General features: G+C 34.9%; 1 protein-coding gene across 1 annotated transcript in view; it reads left to right on the forward strand.

Moving 5' to 3' along the window:
• Positions 1–19,355, forward strand: part of LOC308630963 (sodium channel protein type 2 subunit alpha) — a gene marked incomplete at its 3' end in the record, with an annotated part of 95,170 nt that overhangs the window by 11,870 nt on the left and 63,945 nt on the right. The window contains exons 4-13 of the mRNA XM_081261773.1: positions 785–874; positions 1,716–1,844; positions 2,236–2,327; positions 3,397–3,669; positions 6,514–6,577; positions 7,471–7,612; positions 7,762–7,968; positions 9,249–9,536; positions 14,416–14,763; positions 18,705–18,837. Of these exons, the coding sequence (XP_081117899.1) occupies positions 785–874; positions 1,716–1,844; positions 2,236–2,327; positions 3,397–3,669; positions 6,514–6,577; positions 7,471–7,612; positions 7,762–7,968; positions 9,249–9,536; positions 14,416–14,763; positions 18,705–18,837 (1,766 nt within the window). The remainder of the gene's footprint in view (positions 1–784; positions 875–1,715; positions 1,845–2,235; positions 2,328–3,396; positions 3,670–6,513; positions 6,578–7,470; positions 7,613–7,761; positions 7,969–9,248; positions 9,537–14,415; positions 14,764–18,704; positions 18,838–19,355) is intronic.

Genomic DNA, 19,355 nt, shown 5'->3' on the forward strand with positions numbered 1-19,355 from the left:
ATTGGCTATACCAACATAGGCAAAGTGGGATAAAATGAAACAAACCATATATTATAAGCAGTATTCTCTATTATCCAGGAAATGAGGAAAGCAAAATGTTGAGCATCTACTATGTATCAGGTGCATGAAATATTAGGAAATTTGACATATTTTTACTAATTTGATTCTTGTAACAATCTTGTGAAATGGTTATTATTTTTTTACCTTCAACAATATCATATGTCAGTTAAGACTCAGGGAACTTCATAAGTAATTTCTCCTTAGTTACAAACTCAAGTAATGCACACTAGTACCAGCCACTTTCACACACAATTTGGAATATTTTGAGCAATTTCAGTATATTAGCATTCAGCAAGTACCTTATTATAACACATTTTTTCAGTATGACCCTTAGAATGAAGTTATAACACATTTAATTCATTACTTGAATACTTTTGTTGAATTTTTTCCAAGGTTTACTTACATGCTAAACTTGCAGTTCTATTATTTAGTTGAGTCTGTTTCTTTGAAAACTTATATTGATGAATTAGTCACCAATGAACTCATTTCTTAACATTTAATCTTTTTAATATCTAAATGCATATACATAGTCCCAAGTAAGTTGATGGTTTGGGCTAACGTGCTCTACAAATGGATTATTGAATTACAGAAATGTAAAAAAAATGATAGAATAATGAGTATAAAAAATAAGCATGTAAACTTTATCCTTCATGTGGTGAGGACATGATAATGTGTGAAACTGAGATGTTTCTATCAGTCTTTATCTTCCTTGACAATTTTCTACTTTTTTCAATGTGCTCATTATGTGCACAATTCTTACCAACTGTGTATTTATGACCATGAGTAACCCTCCAGACTGGACAAAGAATGTGGAGTAAGTAGAAATTTTTAAAATATCTTTCAATGTTGACAATTCTTTGTTTCATGTTGTGGCTTTAATATCTTTTGACCTTTTCAGTTTCTTTAACAAATCATGCCAACTACTCTAAATCAGACACAAACTCAAGTTCATTTCAATCATCAATTCTTTCTAGGACAAAGATTGCAGAGGCTTTTACAGTTACTCAAACTACTGTACTGGGTTGACTGTTAATATTTGTAGCCATTTATCTTCCTTGTGAGTCTTATATTCTGTTAAACATTACCAAATATTACTAGTATCTACTAATAAAAATTATGTTTAGCTTATATATTTCTTTTCTCATGCTTTACAGTTTTATGTTTTAGTAATATATATTTTGTGGTCCTTAATGGTGCATATTCTATGAAACACATATGTTCCATTTATTTTGGGAATAATATATATTTGCTTATATCAGATTGTAAGTCAGTATATTTCAGGTAACATCATCATATAATATGATATTTTTTTGATTCTTAATATTAATTAATATAAAAAGAATGATATTCATTTAGTTATAGTCAATAAGAATGTCTTTCAGAATTTAATGCAACTTTTTGCCTGAAGCCCTAACAAAGCTCCATATCAGAGGGAGACCAATGTGAAAGCCTCTGTTTTATTTGCTGGTTAAGTCAGCTTTAAGATATGTACACATTGAGTGTGGCATGTAGCTCAGATCTCGTAGAGAATATGCTTAGCATGCATGAAGCCCCAAATCCAATCCCTATCACCTAAAATTTTTTTAAAAAGTATATTCATGTAAATTTCATAAGATCAAAAGACATTTAATGCAAGTTTGACTATTTTCTCTCAGGTACACCTTTACAGGAATTTATACTTTTGAGTCACTTATTAAAATACTCGCGAGGGGCTTTTGTTTAGAAGATTTTACATTTCTCCGGGATCCATGGAATTGGTTGGATTTCACAGTCATTACTTTTGCGTAAGTATCTTCATATATTTTCTTTCCTGGAAGAGTAAATCACTGGTGGGAGTTTACATTTTATTTCTGCTTAGTGGCATCCCCTAGAAAATTGAAATTGTCCTCAGTTACCTTACGATTTTAGAATATTTTTCTTCCAATCAAATTATTCAGTTTGGAGAAATTAGGAACCATCATAATAAATTCTGTGGCTTTGGTTTCACTGAGCACTGTAAAAAAAATGATGTTACATCTCCCAAATAATAGAGATTAGGATCAATGACAATGCCATTTCTCTCTTAATTGGGAAATTTGATGGCAACAATCATCGAAGTTGAAAATGGTCTTGATTGAAGACCAAGGTAGACTTAGATTTCCCGAAATTCTGAATAACTCTGATTTAATTCTACAGGTATGTAACAGAATTTGTAAACCTAGGCAATGTTTCAGCTCTTCGAACTTTCAGAGTCTTGAGAGCTTTGAAAACTATTTCTGTAATCCCAGGTAAGAAGAAACTGGTATAAGGTGGTAGGCTCCTTATATCTCCAACTGTTTCTTGTGTTCTGTCATTGTGTTTGTGTGTGAACTCCCCTATTGCAGATATGTGACAGAGTTTGTGGACCTGGGCAATGTCTCAGCGTTGAGAACATTCAGAGTTCTCCGAGCATTGAAAACTATTTCAGTCATTCCAGGTGAGAGCTAGGTTAAACACTGAGGCTGACTTTAGCTGCACTGGTGCTACCATCACTGCTTTCCTTTGGCAGGAGCCTTGTTGCTTGGTGCATATGGCAAATAACTTTGTAAAAAGCAAGAATTGGTACATCATGGTTTGGATGGATTTGATTCTGTGCTTTTTACTAGTTGCTTTCTTTTCAACTATTCTAAATCAGCCTTTGAGTTTAACAAGTTTTGCATGAGGCATTTGCAGTATCAGGCTACCTGGTTTGCATTATGTAACATCAAGCTTTCCGCAATAGAAGCTAAACTACGAGAATTCAAACTGATGCAAATTTGACCATGTAGGCCCCAAACTGGCAATATTTTTAAGTGCAGATAAATGAAAGAGCAAGGGATAGCATGAGTGCTGCATGGGGCTCAGTTTTCAGATGTCTTCCTTTTTTTTAAACCCACATTCAAGTTTTCAGATTCACAAATTTACAATCTCATAATTCAGTGACATCAAGATTTCTCACTATTCTATTCCTATAGACGTTTTCAAACCAATAATGGGTTAGAGAGTAAGACATCTGCAAATACAAAGCAAAATATTTACATAAGGTTGAGTTTAAGCATGAATAACAAATTCATTTCTTTTGCTCTAAGAAGTGTTTGGAAACACACATTTGGTTCGTTTCCATTCACAGTTCTCTAATGAACATACAAGTTCTGCTTTCATTCATTTTCACCAGCTAGCAGGCTTTTCATGAAATGTTATTCAGTCACAAGCATTACACTAATATTGTTGGCATTCTGCATGACATTTTTATTTTTCAGGACAAGCTCATGATATTTTTATTGGTAAAATAGCTATTGAATAGTGCATTAAAATTCCTCCCTCTGGCTTTATTTGTAGGCCTGAAGACCATTGTGGGAGCCTTGATCCAGTCGGTGAAGAAGCTCTCAGATGTCATGATCCTGACTGTGTTCTGCCTCAGCGTGTTTGCACTGATAGGCCTGCAGCTCTTCATGGGCAACCTGAGGAATAAATGTTTGCAGTGGCCCCCAGATAATTCTTCCTTTGAAATAAATATCACTTCCTTCTTTAATAACTCATTGGATGGGAACGGTACCACTTTCAATAGGACAGTGAGCATGTTTAACTGGGATGAATATATTGAAGATAAAAGTAAGATATACTCTCTTACCATTAAGTTGTTTAGTTCTTGAAATATTAAATACCATGTATAGTGGGAATTATCTCACATTTGATGGGAACAATGTGACTTAGACTAATTTAAGACAATTTACTTCATGTAGTAGGGAAATCCAATCCTTTTTCTATAAGAAAATTGCATTTGAAAATGTGTTATCTTTTTCTAAACCACTGTGGTAAACAGTTCCATACTATGCTATAAAACAGATCAGGAGTTTCAGACATCTTAATAAATGAGTAATATGAACCATTCAGTGTATTATGCTAATATGGATTATTAAGATCACTGGGTAAAATAATTTGGACCTATTTGATTGACTCAACACATACATTGAGAACATATGATGTAATTGGAAGTAGAGAAACCACTCACCAAGAAGAAGCCAGAACTTGTACACAAATTCGAAAGTTAAGCAACCTGGTTCAGTCATTCACTTATTGATATTTCATTTCATTCCTTTGGTGTCAATCATTGTATTATAGTTGTTTAATCAGTGTAATTTATTTTAAGCACAGACATCAGAATAATCTTAAGATGCCATATAGTTCAGCATTTTTTCTTATGATTGAGACCATCCTCTCTGTCCTTTGGTAGGCCTTGCCCCTTCCTCTCCATGTAATATTAGGCTAGCCAAATTCCACTGGTCTCTTGATTATCCATACTCCACTGAGATATTTATTCTGAGATATTATACATGGTATACATGTATTGTAGGATCATAAGAAATTATATCCCTTCTCACATTATAGTGCTGTTTAAAAAGTTAACATTCTTATAAAGATTTATATTTGAGAGAAAAAAAATATTGGATAAATGAATAAATCTAAAAACCATCAATTAATTATGAGATTTCCCATTTATTAATATATAATAATAGAATAATGACAAGCTTTGCCCATAAATCTTTTCTTTATTTCTGGTTGTTTCCCTTATATGAATTTCTATTAATAATATTTTGGAGGGGTGACAGGATACAACCAGATTAAAACTATACACAGATAGCATCAAGTTGCTTTTCTGAGAGATCATACCATACTATATCCTCAACAGAAGTATCCATCTTACAGAATTCTCACTAATATTAATTATTATTGTATTTTAAAATCATTGGGTAGAAGGAAAAATGGACAATACTACTCTTTTGTTGTTGTTCCTCAATTATTAATTTAGAGAATTAAAATATGTTTAATAGTATCAATAAACATTTAAATATTTCCTATAATGTGAATCATCTGTTGATTTTTTATCAAGTATTTTTGGGAAATTCATATGGGATTTTTAATTTATCCAGTATATTAAAATTTTATATTTTATTTTGCTAAGTGTATTCTTAACTTGTTTTCCATCTCATGGCTTGTTTTTTTTTGTTGTTGTTTTGGTTTGGTTTGGATTTTTTTTTTTTTTTTTGAGTACCAGGGATTGAACACAGGGGCACTCAACCACTAAGCCACATCCCCAGCCCTATTTTGTATTTTATTTAGAGACAGAGTCTCACTGAGTTGCTTAGCACCTCACGTTTGCTGAGGCTGGTTTTGAACTCACAATCCTCCTGCCTCTGGCTCCTGAGCCACTGGGATTACAGGTGTGTGCCACTGTGCCCAGGACTTATAGCTTTCTTTCTTTTTTTTTTTTTTTCATATGTCATTAGTTGTTGATGGACCTTTATTTTATTCATTTATTTATTATGTGATGCTGAGAATCAAACACAGTGCCTCACACATGCTAGGAAAGTGCTCTACTACTGAACCACAACCATAGCCCCTGTAGTTTATTTTTGATACCTAAGTGATATTAAATTTTAAAAGGCAGTCAAATAAACAAAATTGTTGTCATTTTTTTCTGTTTTGTATTTAGAAAATACCTGTTGATTAAGACATGAAAATAATCACCTAAGTATTATATAATAAAAGTCATGTATATTTTTGCTATCATATTTAGTGAACTTATCTTTAAATCTATAAACACCTAGAATTATTTTTAATATTTATTTTGATGTGAGAGTCTAATTTTTTTACAAAATATGACACAGATCTACCTACATCATCTATTAGAATAATCCTTGAATAAAGGGCCTAAATATTAATATAACAAATTTGGGAAGTTCATATATGTATGTGTTTGTTTATATACATGTTTTCATGTTTTTATTTGTGAATATATAAATCATTTTCATATGTATGTTTGCTGATCTCATCTCTTATAAAAACCTTTTCATTTCTTAAAAAATAAAAATTAGATACAATAGACATGTATTTCAAAATATAAAACCTTTTACCTTTATACATTTGAAAGACAGAAATCAAGCAAAAACCCAGAACAGAATATTTTGAGAAGGAACAAATACTAAGCCCATTTCTCACAAGAAATTAAGTAAAACTGGGTGGGCGAAGAAAGTTTGAAGCTATTTTGTGTCCAGGCAAAAAGTATCCTAAAGTAAAGATTTATTTGCTTGTAAACACTTAGAAGCAGGGTTTCCCTCTCTCTCATTTTGTAACAAAAATCAACCTAACTTCTCAGTTTTTTTTTCCAGTGCCCCAAAGAGTTTGAGTTTCCATTTACAATAAATAATGACATGAGAATGCTATCAGAGTTATTCCTTTGGAAAAGTTTCTTTCTAAAATAAATTTTCTAAACACATATTTGATCAAAAATATTATATAATTACGTTTGTTTAGTTCTTTCGAAAATCTTTTATTATTTTATCTACCTTGTTGTGATTGAAAACATTTGTAGGCTTTGTTACCTACATACAATGTAATACTAAAGTGTTCTAAAGTCTTTTTAATGATTCTCTCTATTCTTTACTCTTCAAATAGGTCACTTTTATTTTCTGGAAGGGCAAAATGATGCGCTGCTGTGTGGCAATAGCTCAGATGCGGGGTAAGTTGTGCTTCCTATTGATTCTCAGCCCTCGCTGCTCCTTCAGCCTCAATAACCTATCACCTCCCACCCATCCAGCCCCACACACTCCTCATTCAAAGCACTGCATAAATTCCACTTCACGCTGGCTCTCAGAATAGCCAAGATAAGTATGGATTCTCACCTCCTTCACACACTCATATACAGCAATTATTTTTCCATACTAGGTCACATCTAATCTTCCAAGTTAGCTCAATGGAAAATAGAGAGAAAAGGAGTGCATATACATAAGCGGCTTAAGTTAATAGAATTCATAAGCACATACTTGTAGACGTGTGACATTTTATTTATGCTAATGTGCTCTCCATGGCTTAAAATGCAAAATCTCTGAAGATAATGTCAATATCTGAGGCTTGGTAACTAAATGTCTAGCATATTTTAACAAAGTGCAAAAAAACAAAGACCACAGTGTGGAGTTTCCTCATAGATTTGTGCCTCCTCTAATCTTCTTCTTTTTTTTTCATATGATAAATGGGCATAATTATATACCCCACACTCACTTCTGCCTCAAGACATTTTTGGTGAATGTCAACTTTCCCTGTAGACTTTTTTTTTTTTAATCTGGTCCTGACTTCTAGTTGCAGAAGATATTAATCAGGATATGATTGCTTTTATATGGAGATGTGATAAATATAACTTGACAGTTATGAATCACAACAGAACCCACAAAATAAACTTAACAGATTGTTATGATAAATCAGTTTGCATGATGAAGGGTCCAGTGCTGGGTAAGGTTAGAGGAACAGGCTTTCTCTAGAGTCTGCATCGAATAGACTGGCATCCCTAGGAAGAGAAAAATCATTCAGTGGGCTTGCAGCTGCTGACCTCCTCTCCTTGTTCTAACCTAACTATAGCCAGTGTCCCGAAGGATACATCTGTGTGAAGGCTGGCCGGAACCCCAACTATGGCTATACAAGCTTTGACACCTTCAGCTGGGCCTTCTTGTCCCTATTCCGTCTTATGACTCAAGACTTCTGGGAAAATCTTTATCAACTGGTGAGAACAGACATAATGATTCTTCTGGGAAGCATGAAGCATGAAATACAGAGATTAAGAGAATCGCTGTGTGATGTTTTATTGCTTCAGAGTGGGAATTTGTAACATCCTATATAAAATTTATTAAAATGTCTCTTCCCTTTTTGCAGACACTGCGTGCTGCTGGGAAAACATACATGATATTTTTTGTGCTGGTCATTTTCCTGGGCTCATTCTACCTAATAAATTTGATCCTGGCTGTGGTGGCCATGGCCTACGAGGAACAGAATCAGGCCACAATGGAAGAAGCAGAACAGAAGGAGGCAGAATTTCAGCAGATGCTTGAACAGTTAAAAAAGCAGCAAGAAGAAGCTCAGGTATAGTTAGCAAGCATGGGGACCTTCTGTTTCCATCTCAATTCTCTGACCTAAGTGTTAGTTAAAGTCAGTGGCATATGGTTCACATTAGAGACCTGTCATGTGGCTATTAGCTTAGCCCTTTGTTTTGGTGATTACTGGCAATACTGAAGGCAGAAAACCATAAAGAAGTATAACTAAACACTTTTTTGCCTCACCATGAGAAAATTATCAAAACCCTCATTAACTCAAGCTCATAAAGTAGGTGGACCTACATACCCTCAATCAGACTATTTTCTTAACCTTCCAGGGAAGAACTCAGTTTCAGTCATTTTTTCTTGATAGTGTCACTACAATTGGGAAGTTCAGAAAATAAAAGTCAAACTAAGAAGAGTATTTCATAGAGTCTGGAAAGCAAAGATTATTCAATGTTTGTTCTCCTGCACATGAAGTGTGTAAATACAGGTTTATGGGTTAACAAGAAATTGCTAAAACACTAACATTTTTATATCATACATCCTTTAACTTGGAAATGAGTCTTCAAAATGAGGCAAGTATTTCTCCTAAGTATATTTGCCTGACTAATGGCATCAACCCATCCAGTTGCCTTATTTTGCTTTTCTTGAATATTGACTGCAATTGCCTTTTGTCTCCAATTATCCTTAAATATGTCCTAAAAGCCACAGAAGGAAGGTATGCTGAGGCAGTAGCAACCACCTCAGTTGTATATTTTTCAGAAACTGTACTATAAGAATTTATAGATAAACACAGACACCAAGATCCAGGACTCCCTAATACCTAATCTGTAATATGCCTGTATTGTTCATTTCCTACTGAAATTCTCAATACAAACAGAAAGTAAAAAGTTCATTAAAATTAAATACTCAACTGAGTTAAATTCAATAATTCAGTCTAGCACTAAAGTCCTTGCCAAGTCGAGGTGTGATGCAAGGCAAATGATTATCGGGCTTAAATAGGAAAACTTACACTTAATTCTTCCTTCTTATAATATTGCTTAAATCAAAAAAAAGATGGGATGCCATATGAGTGTCTTGTTCATTTTGTAGGTAACTGGTTCACCTATGTGCAGCCAGAGCTGGAAGGCTGTCCTCATCCATGCTCATAACTTTCATGTGTACGCCAATTTTGTTCTTTGTTTGATCTAATGCACAAGGACTGTTTTTCAAAAGAGCAAGTGGAGAACTGTTTTTAAGGACCATATTCACTGTATTAAAGACAAATGAAGCAGCCGATTATTTAAATGTTCATCTGCTCTGGCCATTTGCTTTGTGCCCTTCTAGGCAGCAGCTGCAGCCGCATCTGCTGAATCCAGAGACTTCAGTGGTGCAGGTGGGATTGGAGTTTTCTCCGAGAGTTCTTCCGTGGCATCGAAGTTGAGCTCCAAGAGTGAAAAAGAGCTGAAAAACAGAAGAAAGAAAAAGAAGCAGAAGGAACAGTCTGGAGAAGAAGAGAAGGAAGATGGAGTCCGAAAATCAGAATCTGAAGACAGCATAAGAAAAAAAGGCTTCCGGTTTTCCTTGGAAGGAAGCAGGCTGACATATGAAAAGAGATTTTCTTCTCCACACCAGGTAAAACATATTAGATGATATCAATCGCACTTTCATAATAAGACTTTTCAAAGAATATGCCAAGATTTGGTGGAGAAAAAGCTGCCTTTCCTCTGGATGGCACAAATGCTTTCAGAATGGTAATGACTATCAAGTGTTTTGGCTGTTGCCTCACAGATGTGAGTTTTACCGCATTTTTGGAATCCCAGGAAGGGATTTTTAGATCCCACTGGGTTGGGAAGGTTTATGGTTTTGAGGTTTGTTGAAGACTTAAACATCTCTGGGCAGTTTTCCACAGAGGAATTATCAGCAGATGGTTCCCATGCCTCTTGTGCCTGGACCCAGTGAACTGTGGGTTTTATGAGTGGCAGGGCCTCAGAAGTGTACCAGGGATACTTTCAGACCATCTGTGCAGTTTGTCTCATCCATGTGCAAACTTGACATGCTGGGTGCATTCTTCATGACCTTGTTTCAAAGGGAACTGAAGCCCACTTTTGCTAGAAGTATAGTCAGAATTCTTAGGCAGAAATGCACAGAGGAAGGTTTATGACACTAAATAAACAGTGATGCTTAATTGTACTTGATTTTCCATGTCTGATGTTAAACATAAGACTTGCATTCAAAGAACATGCAGATTTATGTACTGCAGCATATACATCACCAGATGCCTCAGGCTTATGCACCCACACAGGTTCTTGAAAACTTAAAATTTAGGATCCTTTAAAATTACCAAGAGAATTCCCAGGAATACACAATTCCTCAGATGACAATTTCACCAGAAGTAAAACCTTAATGTCCATATAGTAACAATAAAAATTACAGCAACATTGATGATGATTCTAATGTTACTATTTGCCCATAGTATTGCTACTTGCAATATAACTTTGTTTGAATCTCCTTATGACAACCCAGGCAGGTACTGAATTAATTTTCATGCCAAATTTTCAGATACAAAGAGAACGAGAGGGTGTGTGCTTTGTTAAGTGCCTATTTTAAGTGTGCATTCTTTTTACACTATTCTAATGCTAACTGCTCTGATGCTTTGTATTATTATTAGTATTATTATTTTTACTTTTTTTCTTTTCTTTTCTTTTTTCCAGTCTGGGGATAGAACCTGGGGCCTTGTGCATGTAGGCCCTACCTCTGAACTACAATCCCAATCTGCATGGTATTTTTTCACTGTAGTTTTGGTTCAATGAAGTTAAATAGCTGCCCAATGTCATATAGTTATGAAGGGTTGAGGTACTATTCAAACTTGGCCTGACACTGAAAGCCTTGAATGTTCCACTTTATCAGGCAGTCTATAACAAATATTTTTTTATTTTTTTATTTTTTTTATTGGTTGTTCAAAACATTACAAAGCTCTTGACATACCATATTTCATACATTAGATTCAAGTGATTCTGCAATCTGTATTGGGGTAAAAATGGGAGTTCATGACCCACTTGAACAAATATTTTTTAAACTGATAAGGATATTTATAATCTAATTTCATTCAAAAGATACACATATCTAACATTACACTTGCGTTTTGTATGGTTTTAAAATAAATACATGGTTTGTAGGTCAGCTTCATTCGTTCCAAATCCAATTAGCATTATGGGAAATTTAAAATAGAATTTATTTTTAATTATACTGAAACATTCACTAGTTCTCTGTCATTGCCTTTTCTCAACCGTTGTCATTCTATTAGAAGAAATATTAATCAATAAATATGAATCCCTTAAAATTAAAAATCTCCTTTTTAAAGCACTGGTTATTTTGTAAAAAAAAAAAAAGGATAAGGGGGAACAAAAGGAAGAATGGAAGGTAGAGAGAAAAGAAGAGAGGAAGGGAGAGAGAAAGGGCAGATTATTTTGGCCTGGGTTTAATCATAACCTACATTTGTCTAAATTATATCCTAAGTTAGCCTAAATTAGAAACTTAATAATTGATAATATAAATAGTTGCCCAGAGATTCTCTTCAATTTTCAGTATTTCAAATGCAATGGAACTAATTCCAGGAAAAATCGTGAAGCCTGAGAAGGATAGGCTCTGTTCCTCCCCTTTCTGCAAATGTCGCTCTCTAAGATAACCTTTCCCCAATACTGTCTTTTCATACTGTGGCATGCCTACTTCCCAGCTACTTTGTCATTACAAGTGATCACCAACTTATAAAACATGACATTTATTTCTTAAGCAGTCTCACAAACAACTGGCTAAGAAAAGGAAAATGGAGAGAAAAGGTCAAAGGGATGGGGTAATGAGAAGAAGACAGAAAGAAAACCTCAAAATAACCCTAACCCTACTTCACATTCCTGAAGGCAATATTTAAACGATCAAGCCAGGTAGAGGTGCTTAACCTAGGTACAGCGATGAAGGGCCCTTAGCTTTAACTAAGCTTTTCAAAGGTCTAAGACTCGAAAATATCAAGAACTACCATTTTGTCATGACATGATGGAAAAGAGATGATGTTCATAATCATTTCTGCTTTCATCCTGAAAAAAAATACCCAATGTAGGCTTTTACTGCAATATTACAATTTTCTCACTAGAGTAGGTGGAAATATGAAATATTTCTTCGGCTTCAATTTGATTTGTTCATGTGGGAGTGGGGGGAAAAGAAAGTCAAGAGTGCACATTCTATCCAAGTCTCACAATAATCTGAATAATTTTTTCAAAGCCTTTTAAAGATAGAGTTGACCCTCTGAAGTTATTATTTCCTTCCCTATTTGTGATAAATCGGGCATTCTGCTTTCTAGAGATTCATTGGTACAGAGAGTTTTTCTTACTGGTCATCTTTTACTTGTGGAACAGAGTTTGATTACATTTATGAAATTAATGTAAGAATTAGAAATTGATGCTAACAGAAGGAGTGCAACCATTTAGCATATCTGTTGCATGTAAATATACTCTTGTACAATTTAAATAACCTTTGAATCTTGAGAAATATTGTCTGCACTATAATAATGTATTTATTTCCAAACTTCTGTAATTCTCATTGTATGGAGTACTTGTAGTTAAAATATAATCTCTTACTAAAGTGATACCTATAAATAATTTCTTTTTTTATTTGTAATTGCCAAACATTTCTTCTGCTGTTGATTTGAGCTAACATGACCATTAGGTCACAAATTTTGTCAATATAATATCCTCACAGCTAATTCAAATACCTGTGAAGAGAGAGAAAAAAGACATGCAAGAAATTGTGTGGTCTAGGAGATGCTTTAAAATAGCCACCTGTATAAAAGCAATAAAGGAAAAAATGATTCTTAACAATAAAGTTGATAATAGGATGAAAAAACATAGGAACAAGAAAAGGAAAAAAAAAACTTCTGTAGGGGGAAAAGGTACATCTTCATAGATGTGCTTCTTTCTGTAAATAATGAGTAAGATCTCATAAGGAAGCTTCTAGCATTTATAGACTTTGTTGAGAAATAAATGATTGCCTAAAAAGAAAATTTATTCATTGGTCAGGGAATGTAAAAATGACAGTAATTATGATTTTAATAACAATTAAAACTAAATGATTATTTTAGTTGTCTTTATATCCTGTGGAGAGGAAAAGATTGAGCTAATCATTTTTACTGATGACATTAATATTCTTTCTATCAATATTCACAGAAACCCAACTCAATTTGGCTTAGGCAAAAAAAGACAATTTTTAGATCATGCAAATAGTCCATGAGTATCTCTAGGCATCCAGGATCTCCAAACCATATTGAGACCAAGATTTTTCCCCATATCTCAATCCTGGTCCCTCCCGGATGGTGGCAAGAAAGCACCCTTTAGCACCAATTATATCCCATATTTTTGGCAACTTCAGTTGAAAAGGCACCTCTTTCCTAACAGTTGTAAAAGAAAGGAATGGCTGTTAACAGGTCAAGCAGGACCTGGTGCTCCTCTTTAAACCACTCTGTGTACAAGGTATACAAAATGTACTAATTGGCAAAGCCAGGACACTGTCCTACTACTGGATCAAGAAATTGGGATTAGTGTCTCCCAAGTTAAATGGTTTGAGAGTTGAGCATTTTTTGAGACAGGCGGGGCACTGTCAACAAAAGAGAAGAGTATATTGGCAAAGAAAAATTAGTGTTTCATAGAGTGAGGTTACAAAAGGTAGACAAGTAAATACAGGAAGTAGTTCATTCTCCTTAATGTGGCTATAACTGAGAAACAAGATAAACGTTGCGATGAAATTGACAAGGTCACCATTTAGAATATTGTAAGTGATTGTTATCAGATTCTTAGTGAAAACCAGGTTTTTGTAAATATGGTGCTCTTCAGATTTCTTGAGACAGGAGAGTGAAAATCAGGGAATGAATCATACAGTTATTTCAGCTTGATTTGTTTAATTTATTCATGAAGATCATTATAAAATATGCAAAGGGAAGGGAAGAAGCTTCTCCTTGTACTATATTTAAACAGATCTACTAGCAAGATGGATTTTATTTTCCTCTGTGGGAAGATCTGCATCAGGGTGTGGTCACTTGTGAGTTCTTACTGAATATATTTTTGGCTTCAAAATCTCTCGATGTAGGTGCATATTTAGTTGCTTTTCACTCAATTGTTAAGTGAAATTAGCATCTAGAAGAGAGTGTAGCAAAAATTGCTGTTCTGAGTGTTGATAATAACACAAGACATTGTCATGGCAATACTTTTAATATACTAAAATACAGGAAAAGTAGAAGAAAATGAGAAAGCTTAGGAAAAAATAAAGGAAAGGAGAAAGAGCAAAACAAAAGTGAACCTAGCAGAAAGTGCTGGAATGCTACTAGCAGTTACCATAGGAGCCTGTGGTTACATCTGTCCAGTGACTCAGATAGGTCAGCGTCCACAAAAGAATGAGGCAAGTCATGTTTTCAGGATGCCAGCTCTTGATTTTACTCATCTGCTTTTATCTCTTTGCTTATTGTTCACAGTCGTTATTGAGCATCCGAGGCTCCCTTTTCTCTCCAAGACGCAACAGCAGGGCGAGCCTTTTCAGCTTCAGAGGTCGTACTAAGGATGTTGGCTCTGAGAATGACTTTGCTGATGATGAGCACAGCACCTTTGAGGACAATGACAGCAGAAGAGACTCTCTGTTTGTGCCACATAGGCATGGAGAGCGGCGCCACAGCAATGTCAGCCAGGCCAGCCGTGCCTCCAGGGTGCTCCCCATCCTGCCCATGAATGGGAAGATGCACAGTGCAGTGGACTGCAATGGAGTGGTCTCTCTGGTGGGGGGCCCTTCTGCCCTCACTTCTCCAGCTGGGCAGCTTCTGCCGGAGGTGAGGCCAACTAAAACTGCAACTGATGGGAGCAATGCAGTGGGCTGGTGCAGGCAGGAGTGTTGTTGTTGTTGTTTTTAAAGAGAGAGAGGGAGGGAGGGAGGGAGGGAGGGAGAGAGAGAGAGAGAAAGAGAGAGAGAGAGAGAGAGAGAGAGAGAGAGAGAGAGAGAGAGAGAGAGAGAGAATTTTAATATTTATTTTTTAGTTTTCGGCGGACACAACATCTTTGTATGTGATGCTGAGGATCGAACCCGGGCCGCACGCATGCCAGGCGAGCACTGCTACCGCTTGAGCCACATCCCCAGCCCTGTTTTTTTTTTTTTGTTTTTGGTTTTGATTTTTTATTTTTTTTTAGATCTAAGAATTTTCCTGAATCCAATGTTCACAAGCCAGGAGTTGGTTTTATCAAGCTGAGAACTTGTCTTATCAAGTTGTCCTACACATACTTTTTTTTTTTTTTAACACATTAACTAGAAACATAAAACAGGTCTCATGGACTTAATTTAGAAGTGTTTCTTCATCTTGATTATAATTTGAAACTTACCAAAAAGTAAAACAACAATTTATCAAGCAAAATGTTTCATTGATATAATTGAATTGATTGCAAGAAAATTAATATGGACAACTTACATAAATATTTTTCTCAGGGATTTTGCCATCATTGTGAAGAAGAGAATTTGAAATTTTTGCTTGAAGTAAATACTAGTACTAAATAGATCAGTATATCCTAGAGCAGCTTTCTCTCTCTTTGTAGGTCAAAGTGGTAACATCTTAGCATCTGCTCAAATGACCTTGGCCATTGTAAATTTGCTTCAGTAAAAGTAGTTCCTCAAAAAGTACTTGGTTCTGAATCATATAATATAATTTTTAGACCAGATATTACTGTCATGAATTACTTTGGTAAACAAAGTGACTCCAAATCTAATGCATGGAAAAGTATTTCAGCTAAATACTAGACAGTTATCAGGATATTACTAGCATTTCCTTCATAAAACATCACTCTTTTAATGCTGGTATTACCTGAAATTTCATTTACAAGCAGGAGCTCCTGGGTTAAGTCCCCAGCACTTCAAAAATCAAACATACACTCTGGCAATATCGTTTGATTATATTTTCTGGTTTTCAGAATCATATTAAAAATCTTTGCATGATTTTTTAATATAACTTCATTTATTGTATTAGATTAGCTCTTTGAAGCCACTTTAAAACAATATGAAGTTAGTTTTCAGTTACCTCTTAGATGAGTTTCTTGCTTTGAATTATAAAAATAGCCACTGATATTCACTTTTTATGTGTGGCTTTTCCCTGCCCCTTTCTCTCAGGGAAATTGTTCAAGCAACCAGGAGTAAGAGCAAACCATGAGAAAGGTAGATATTTGTAGTGAGGGGAAGAGGAAATGTCAGCTTTTGCTAAAAAATAGCTGTCACCAACAATGTGCCAGACAGGGTCCCAAACACCTTACACATGTGAATTCATTTGACGCTTCACGATAGTTATTAATATCATCCCCATTATACAGAGGAGGAAAACAAGGCCTGTGCATGGTGGAACTAAGATTTCACCCCAAGTATGCTGGTTACTGAATCTACATTCTATCCAGATTATAATATTACCTTCCATTGAATTTTCTTAATGGAAAAAAAATGGCCAAGTATACAAACACTTTCTTTCAACCAGAGTTTCTCAAAATATACTTCACTCTCAGACTAGTTAGAGATGAATCTTTTAAGATGCTCCTTAAAAATGGACATTCCTGGACCCACCCAGACCTACTCAGATTGAAACACTGAGGTGAACATGGTCTGACTATCTTTCTCCCAATAAGGATCCCACATGGCTCTTATGCATAACAAACCTGACCATTACTGATCTTCATAAATATTTATCAAGAAAAAAGCCTTCACAATTTCTCTCCACAAAGGAGGATGTCAGTTTGTTGGAACCAGCTGGTATTCATCAGTAATCATCATAAATCTCCTGTCCTATCAGAGACGATGGAGTCAATCTCTGAAGGCAGAGTTGGGGCCAGTTTGAAGCAAAGCCTACCGAAATCCCAGTGTTGCCCGCCTCCTCCTCCATCATTCACTTCTGCAGTCAGGTGTTCAGGGTAGGACACTGCACTGCTGCACAAGACAATCTGAGTATGTCCACAAATGAAGCAGGCCCTGGGGCTGCAGAGGGAAGGGGAGGGCAGAAAATAAACAGCTGTGGTCAAATGGCACCTTCCAGAGGACAGGGTTCCCTGATCTTTACACATAAATTCAATTGAGACAATTTAACTAAAGAATTACCCCAGTGATGTAATTAAAGGTTTTGAATATATCATTAAATCCTAGACAGGGAGCTAGGGTGGTGGCTCAGGGGTAGAGTGCTTGCCTAGCATGTGTGAGGCACTGGGTACAATTCTCAACAATGCATATAATAAATAAAGGTCCATTGACAACTAAATATATATATAATTTTTAAAAAAACTAAACAGATTTTGAGTTCTATATATGGTTTTGTTTGGTACAACAGATTTAAATCAGGGTCACTCGGCGGCCATTGAGCCACATCCCCAGCCTTAGTTGTATTTTATTTAGAGACAGGGTCTCACTGAGTTGATTAGTGCCTCGCGGTTGCTTCAGCTTTAGGAGATGCTGGAATTACAGGCATGCACCACCATAGCCAGCTACATATGGTTTTGAGTAGAGTAAAAAAGAACAAATAACCTTCATATGACCATTTTTTTTAAACTTTCTCTGACAGTGCAAAATACTTTAAATTCTGAGAATCTCCCTTTTGATTTGAAACTTAGTATTTTCATAGAGGGTATATTTCTTTTTTCATTAGTTTCACTTATTTTTTACCTTAAAATTAATTTTAGAGTAACCTGTGTGGATGATTATTGCCCTTAGTGACAATAATATCAGTTGGGAAACTTTGGTTTTGAATATACGTGAACTAGAGGTGTTCAGGTTAATAAAGATAAAAAATAAAGTTAATTGTTCTTATCAAAATAAGGCCAAAATAGATGAATACCACTCAAATTTCTCTTTTAGAAATATTAGAAATATTAAAAATACTCAGAGAACTTAAAATGACTCCTTTATTATTAATACACCCTGAAATGTATTTGAAATGTTTAAGTTTTGCCTTTTGTCCTGTGATAGTTAATTTCATTGTTTGAACTCCTGAATTAGAAATTAATTTCTGCCCTTTTTGAAATCCCAGTGAGCTTATTTTATAATAGGAAAGTTTGAAATTATTACATCATTTCTACAAAAATAATAAAAATTCAAGGTTCCCAAACTGATGCCATTTTTTAATAAAAGGGATGGGTCATTTGTGGATTCAGTTGATTTGTAAATGTATCACCAAAGTTATAGACAAGTTAAAATTTAATGTTCCTATATTGGGAAATATTACCTATTTCTAATAAACAAAAGCATTTTACTTCTGGAATGTTTTTTTTCCTCACACATTAAACCAAATGAAAATATGTCTATAAAGAAGTAATGACTAGACCTGGGAATAAATTAAAGAAAAACATGTTTCAGACTGAACTCCTCAGTTGAATTAGTTGGAAGTACCAAAAGATTACCTACCTAAAAGAAAACATCATACTTCTAGGAGGGTACTCCAGAATGGAGGAACAGAAAAATTCACCTAAATATCCCAGAAAGCTTAGCATCTGGTGAACCTTCAAACACTCCCTAAGAATGATAATTCAAGCAATATCATCATGAGCTATTTATGACTGAGAAAACATGGTGAACATTTAATTAAGTAGCATCTGTTACAAGAATGTGTTAGTTTTTGCTACCCTCAATAATAATTGTGGGTTGAGAATATAGCTCAATTGGCAGAGTTCTTGCCTTGAATGCATAAAGCACTGGGTTCAATACCTAGCACCACAAAAAAAAAAAAAAAGGTGATTTTGTCTGAAATTTTATTTTTAGGGCACGACTACTGAAACAGAAATAAGGAAGAGACGATCCAGTTCTTACCATGTTTCCATGGATTTGTTGGAAGATCCTAATTCAAGACAAAGAGCAATGAGTTTAGCCAGTATTTTGACCAATACCATGGAAGGTATGTCAGAAGTCTTACACCATATCTATGTGGTGGTATTTTAACAACGATGCAAAACCACTTCCTTAAATTCCAAGAAAATACTCCCCAACTTGTTTTCCATATCATCACTATTTCTTTTGCTAAGTAAAAGTAAAATCCATGAGCAACACATGGATTCTACTATCTCATAGATTTTTACATTTAGCCTCTAGGAAGCTGCTGCAAATTCAAGGTATATTTGGAATGCTACTTTCAAAGATTAAACTCTAAACTCTTGAAACGTGTTGTGTGCATGACATTGAAATGAGTATAATGATAAATGCGTATCATTATGATGATGCTAACCTGCTGAAATTGTATTAACTTCTTAACACAGTTATAAAATCCATTGATCTAACCAGAAATATAAATGAAAAAAATGCAAATTAAGGTTTGACATTAACCTCATTGAAGGAAAGCATTCAAAATTTTGTAATCCTGCCTTTACAAAACTCTCTTTGACCAGAGCATAAAAATGCATTAGCATTTTCTTTAGT

The sequence above is a fragment of the Spermophilus citellus genome (genome assembly GCF_964194105.1).
Source record: "Spermophilus citellus genome assembly, chromosome: 11".
NCBI classification, from domain to species: domain Eukaryota; kingdom Metazoa; phylum Chordata; class Mammalia; order Rodentia; family Sciuridae; genus Spermophilus; species Spermophilus citellus.